This window comes from Haemaphysalis longicornis, unplaced genomic scaffold (genome assembly GCF_048455015.1).
Source record: "Haemaphysalis longicornis isolate Haplotype H1 unplaced genomic scaffold, Haemaphysalis longicornis Haplotype H1 scaffold_4, whole genome shotgun sequence".
NCBI lineage: Eukaryota > Metazoa > Arthropoda > Arachnida > Ixodida > Ixodidae > Haemaphysalis > Haemaphysalis longicornis.
The window spans coordinates 197,939,206-197,945,571 of record NW_027526361.1 but is presented as its reverse complement, the minus strand read 5'-3'; the positions used below and the strand labels follow the sequence as shown (position 1 = coordinate 197,945,571).

At 44.5% G+C, this 6,366-nt stretch overlaps 1 protein-coding gene across 1 annotated transcript; it reads left to right on the top strand.

Annotated features, from left to right (window-relative positions):
- Nucleotides 1-266: 266 nt before the first annotated feature.
- On the top strand, nucleotides 267-4,972 carry LOC144179607 (uncharacterized). The gene is made up of 4 exons (XM_077708021.1): nucleotides 267-447; nucleotides 1,328-1,604; nucleotides 4,424-4,643; nucleotides 4,872-4,972. Exons 1-4 carry the CDS (start codon nucleotides 356-358, stop codon nucleotides 4,955-4,957), a joined length of 675 nt encoding a protein of 224 aa, XP_077564147.1. The 5' UTR covers nucleotides 267-355; the 3' UTR covers nucleotides 4,958-4,972.
- The last annotated feature ends 1,394 nt before the right edge of the window (nucleotides 4,973-6,366 follow it).

Genomic DNA, 6,366 nt, shown 5'->3' with positions numbered 1-6,366 from the left:
CTTTTATTCGCTTTTGCGTTTAAAAACCTCAAATTTCAGTTATAAACACTTTTAATACTTTAAAAGCAGGAAGTTAATTACCAATAACACAATTTTCGTCAAACACAGAAATGCTGCTATTGCAGTCTGGCAACTATCACTCCCTTTTTGTGTCTTTTGTGTGCTTGTTTATGGAGTTGGTTTTGTGCGGAGTGGTAGCTGGGGCGATTTGTTCAGTTTTATCTATTTCAAGCTTAAATCATAGTTATAAAAGCTTTATAGGGTGATGATTGCCATTCCAACCTACGCGTGTGTTGAACACGCGGGAACGGGAAGAACGATCATCGCCTCAACGATCATCGCGCGTCAAAGGTGGATGACATTGCGTCCGAACAAAGTGTCGGTGTCCTTGAAGGGGAAGACGAGCGTGAAGAAGGATTTTAGGCGGGAAACGTCGTTTCTGCTGGGGTGAGTACGCATTTTTTTGTTTTTCTGTTCTTGTTCGGAACGAGTTCTGGTGCTTATGGGTCAGTTATTCGGTAGACCCCCATCTCATTTGCTCTCAGAGCCTATGCGATATAGCATACTTGTTTGGCGCCTTGGATTTACCAGTCTACCGTTTCCGCAGCCGTCAGCATCAATTTACGCTGAAGCTAGACCTTTGTTGCGATGCTCGCGCTGTAGAACGCGGCAGCTAATTATTTGACATCACGCAGGGCTCTTAAACACCGGGGCGTATGTTTGTTATGTGTCTCTCAAACAGTGCCTTTGCGGCGACTGTTAATTCCGTGCAGTGCGCTTCGCAGCTATTACGCTCGCGAGACCGGCTGCCGCCGTCGCGACCCGTCTCGTGGTCTTCGGGCCGCGATATGCGTCGTGGTATGCGTGCCGTACTCGTGAAGCTCACATTCACATACGTGGAAATTGAAGGTGAAATGCGCGCGCGTGGTCTCGCAGGGGCGCCTGCCCGCTCAACTCTATTTATATTGGAGAATCGAACTTGCAAAGGCAAGCTAGGCATTGAAATGGAGGAGCCTCAACTAGTACACACCAGTTCCGATTGAAAGCTAGGGATGCATATGGGCCACTAGCAAGCGTTCCATGCAAATTAGCATAGCAGTGAGCTTTGCATATATCAGGCATACCCCACTCACAGAACCTGCGTGCCTAATAAATACATTACTGTGACCTAAATTTCAGTTTGGGTGTTGCGGGAATGTTCTTATTAGGGCCTTGGAGGTTACTCATTAACGATTAATAATCTGCTTAATGTAAGCATTCGTGGTTTGTGTGTGCTTTTCTTGTATTTCATCAAGTGCCACCACACTCACAGATTATGCACTTTCAGGTGCTGCTGCTGGCTGTCCGGGTTGGCTGGCTGGCTTTCAGTCCAGTTTCAAAGGCTTTGCCAGGGCCCTCCGTGGCCAACTGACACTGCACCTGCTGTACCCAAGTACTGCCTGGCCTTTCCTTGGTGCTGGGTACGCTTTGCCGCCAGGAATAGTCAATCCTTCATCCATCATCTGGCCGCTTGGACCACCCGTTCAGAAGCCAGCGCATTTGCTCAACGCATCGGTCCAGGCACCGCTGCCACATCAGTGCACCCACTGATTATGTACTTTCAGGTTAGTTATTTCATGTTGGAACCTGTCATAATGTATACCTGTTAGCAGTGCTCTAGCCCCTGGTTATTTGAAACAGTTTCATGAAGCAGTGTTTTGCATTTTGAGTGTGTCATTGCTTAGCAGGGATATTGAAGCGAATCTGGGGCCAATGGCTAAAGTGCAAGAATAGAAATTGAACTGACTTTGAAGCAAGTATCCGTATGTAATCAAGCCAAGCAAACATTTAGGATTTTCTATATGGTTTTGAATTTGCAATACAAACTGGTGTGGAGCTACTTTCCATTTTAAGTAAGCTTACAATATTATCTACTTCAGATCATACTGTTATTAATCACACTATACCGAAAAGTACATACCGCAGTCTGTAGATTTTGTCGGCACTTTTTTCGCAGTCTCTCATGACAGGCACTATTCTCAGTGATTGGAGGATAGCCGAGGTAGCACCAGTCTTTAAATCAGGGACGGTACTTCACCATTAAATTTTCCTAACAAGCACCATACGCTAGGTCAGGGAACATTTCATCCACTCTCAAGTTGCTAATTATTTATAATATCACATTCGAATATCAGCACGGTTTTCACAAGGGTTACTTGAGAATTTTTCGCGTACCCAAGCTGCAGCATAAGTGTCTGATTGATTTTCGATGGCTTCCCGTCGATGAAACGGACCAAACATACCTCCAAAGAACAGAAACATGCGATAAGGATTGAGCATGAGGGTGATTAAACAGCGCTTCCAAAAGCAGCGTACCACCGGGCTCATTCTGGCAAATTTGCCAGGCTCTAAGTCTGCGATTTAGCGCGACGACCCATTTACGGTGACACTCAAGCGACGCAGGAAATTTGTGCAGCCAATAGACTCCGCACATGCAGACACTTGTTTTGTCATGGTGCACTTCGCACGGTTCTTGCATGAGCACTTTGCGCTTACGCTGATTGTTGGTGCAGCCAGTAACGACGTAATCACGCCTGCCCGGACAAGTAGCTTCTGAACATCGCCAAGTAAAAGGCAATGACGGCAATTTTCCCAGAATTCCGAAAATAAACATCAATTGAGGATAAAAAGGTCAGGCGTCCTGCTGGCAGGACGAAACGTGGCCTCACAGGCAATGCCTGTCAGGACAAAGTGGTGTGGACTGGCCCGCCACCTTAGCGGGTTAGGAACAGAATTGATGGGCGAACGGGACACCTCTTGGAAGAATTAAACGTTCTCCTTAGGCACTGCTAAACTTGTTGCTGCTGAAATGCCAAATAAATGACACCGATTTTCGATGCCGTTCGGGGCGTCTGATATTCACGCATGGCAAGGAGCAACAGCGTGGGACTCAGCGTCGTCTGCTCGCCCCGCAGTCCGAAAGAATTGGTGGCGCCCAGTGCAGGATGGAAATTCTTGTCTATCATGTCTGCTGCAAAATATGCCCATGTGGTCGAGATTTCGGCGCATGTAAAGATGCGCAGGTTGTCAAAATTAATACGGAGCCCTCTACTATGGCTCACCTCACAGTCTGTGTAGCGGTGGTGCATTAAACCCGAGAATCAATCAATTATAATTTATGCTTCATCTACATTGAAAAGAAAACACTTGAAAATCTTTGTCCCCCAGGTGGAATCTCTGTCACCGCCACTGTATGTAATTTTATTGCACTCTTACCTCGCAGTCGTTTCCACCCAGATCCTGTGCATAATCGCTCAGCATTGGAAGCTCAGGCGGAGGATGGTCATGCGCTCAACATACCAGAACACTGTCACTAGAGCACCTCTCAAACTCTCGTACTCCTCAAGAAGTGCGCAGCATGCCTGGGGGGGCACAGTAAAAACAGTGCCTCTTATCACACGCCACCACCACATGAAATATCGTTGCAGCTTTAAGTGCATAAATTTTCCTTATTCGAGCCACAGTCATTTGAAGCAATGAAAAAAAAAATAAGGCAATCAGCGCACGGAGATGACACAGACAGTGCAAAATTACCTTATCTGAGCCGCTGTCCGCACCTGTCCAATTGTCACGCTGTGCTAGCTCGCTGTGCTAGCATTCGTCGTGCAGCCTGCTTCGTGTCTGTGGTTGTAGGAAGCGTGAACAGCGCGGTGCGGAATTTCGAACCAAAAACAATGCTGGGTACTCCTTACGACAAGGCATTCGCAAACCCACAATCCTGCAGAAAGAACACCAGCCACACAAAAAGTTCCTGCTAGCACCACACCGCAAACCACATTTCGCGTATGACCCTCGTGCACTGCTAGCCAATGAAAAAATGAAGGAGCAAATTGGCCTAGTTGTAACTAGGGTTCACTCTTTTCAATTTAAATAATTTAAAAATCAATAACAGTATGCTCATTTTATTTTGCTGAATCGGGTGCTAAAAAAAGGTCAGTTTTTTATGGATAGTTGCACGAGTCAGGGCAAGGCATCGTACTGCCTACTTTGTGTGCATTACAGCCATCTGACTATTTTAGCCACATAACCTTTCATCCAGATTGACCTAACAGCACCCAAATGGTTTTTTTTGCCTTTCTACCACAAAGCAATACACCCACGGTGTACTGCAGTGGGCACTTGGCAAACACTTTAATGAATTCTTGAAACGCTTGTTTAAACAAGCCGAAAGCATGTTGAGGTATGCATGTTCACTCATAAAAACTAAAAATATACATTTAAATTAAATCTATTCGAAAAGAATTTTTAGTGGATCAATGCCAAAATCTGTAAATGAATTACCGTAATATTCTGAGAAATTGTTCATGGGTACTCAAACTCTTCATTGTCTCGATCCTGGAGTTCATGTTGGTTCAACTGTTTCGGTTTTTTTTTCTGCTCGCAGGTTGACATTGGGGGCGGTGTGCTAATTGAGAAGAGGTACCTGGATCAGCTGGTGCATGCGTGTGCGAGTGGCCCTGGCAAATTTGCCAGGGCTCTTTTGCGCCATGTCTTCACTCCGGAGGAGCTCAAGGGGAAAACTCTCTTTGGAGGGAAAGGCAAAGCCCAGGGTGACGCTCCTACAAAGCCAGGATTGGACCAGGTGCGGGTGAAGGCTGTGGTCGGTGAGTGCACATGATTTGCATTTAGAGTGCCAAGAACAAAGCTGTCATCTTTGTCAACTTGTAGCTAATCACCCGTTTTTCTTCATGTGCACAGTGAGATCAGTGCATCCCTTTTATGCTTTTTGGGAAAGTGTCTATTTTTGCACACTTTTATTACTAATTCTGAGAACTTGCTGAACACGTTTTCATTTTTTATAGTAAATCATAAATTCAGTCTATCTCTTGCAGGCTACACGGGCCAGAAGTTTCCAGGTGTGAGCGCCGGTTACATAAAAAATAACCTATCATCGCTTTTGAATCGGGAAATAAAGTAAAAAGTGCACGCTGAACACCTTGTTTTTCTTTTTGCATGTCTGCATGAGGCAGAATTTTTAGTCACATGACATGCACTACTGCCACACCATAAACTCGTGTATTGGTGGTGCGATAAAATGTAGATTCTTGTTCAACCTACAATGATCGCAAAAACCTTTGAAAGAAATCGCAGCAGAAACACATTGAGCATTCGTGTAAAACTCAACAACATATCAACAGAAACGCATGGGGCACTCGTAAAAATCTCAACAAAATATCAACAGAAACACATTGGGCACTCATAAAAACCTTGACAAAATATCAATACGAAATTCAGTGGAGACTCAACGGAAAGGCAAAAGAAACTCAATGGGAATTCGACGTAAGAAATTCAACGGAAAATCAATGAAACCACGGTGGCCACTTTTCATGAAAAACTCAACAAATCCTCAACACAATCTCAACAGAAATTCTTTGGATACTCAACAATGTTTGTTGAGTGAATTCAACAAAATTTCTTATGAAACTCAACAATCATTTTTGTAAGGGTAGTCTTTTTTGTATATGCGAGTCTATGTAAAATATCCACTCTGTTAGGTTTCGTTCGCATATCATGCGCTGGGCAGAGAGAACCAATTGCTTCGTTTATCATAATGTGCCCATAATTCTTTGCTAAATTTGTGCAATACGTCATAAAACCACGAGGCCACCCTCTAATTGAACGACACAGACAAAATTATTGAAAAGAGAGCTCACAAAATGTTGGAAGTCACTCTATATTCAAGAAATACGCGTAATGACCATTACGACGTACAAATTCTCACTAGGGAACAAAAATATGGTTCTCCTACAAAAAGGTCTCAGGCCTCTTCCTGCAATATTCCTGTACGCGCCTAACAATTACAGTAAAAACTTGTTAATTTGAACTACAAGGGGACGCCGTTTCAGTTGGAATTAATGAATGTTATAACAAAGAAAAGTGAACAATGACAACAGTACACTGCAACTCGGTAGCCGTAGGGCACGTCACCACTTTGATGCTTGAAAAAGAGAGTGATTGCGGCCGGCCTTCTGTTCCTAAAGGCGCGAGCCAGCACTTATTGGTCTAACAAATAAATGTATTGGAAAGCCTCATTGTCGTCTTCTTGACAACTGGAGAAAAGACGAGTGGCATTTGATCTAGCCATGACTACTGCACGGATGGGCAAACTATACTTCATCGTCGTCCTTTTTGTCGTCATTGACGGCGATGTGTTCTGCACTTCTGTACTGTGATACGATTCCCTCATCTGTCCCCGCACCACACAAGCCGCTCTACTCGCAGTCCTTATCGAGAGAGTTCGCAAGAAAGGCGTCTTTTATAACACCCGCCATGTGGGATTTACATTAGTTTTACACTATATTGCATTCACCGTTATCTACATTGCTG

Coding starts and splice junctions, on each gene's coding strand:
- LOC144179607 (XM_077708021.1), top strand. CDS start 356: ATGACATTGCGTCCGAACAAAGTGTCGGTGTCCTTGAAGGGGAAGACG. Junction 1,605..4,423: donor CACTGATTATGTACTTTCAG/GTTAGTTATTTC, acceptor TTCTGCTCGCAG/GTTGACATTGGGGGCGGTGT. Junction 4,644..4,871: donor GCGGGTGAAGGCTGTGGTCG/GTGAGTGCACAT, acceptor TATCTCTTGCAG/GCTACACGGGCCAGAAGTTT.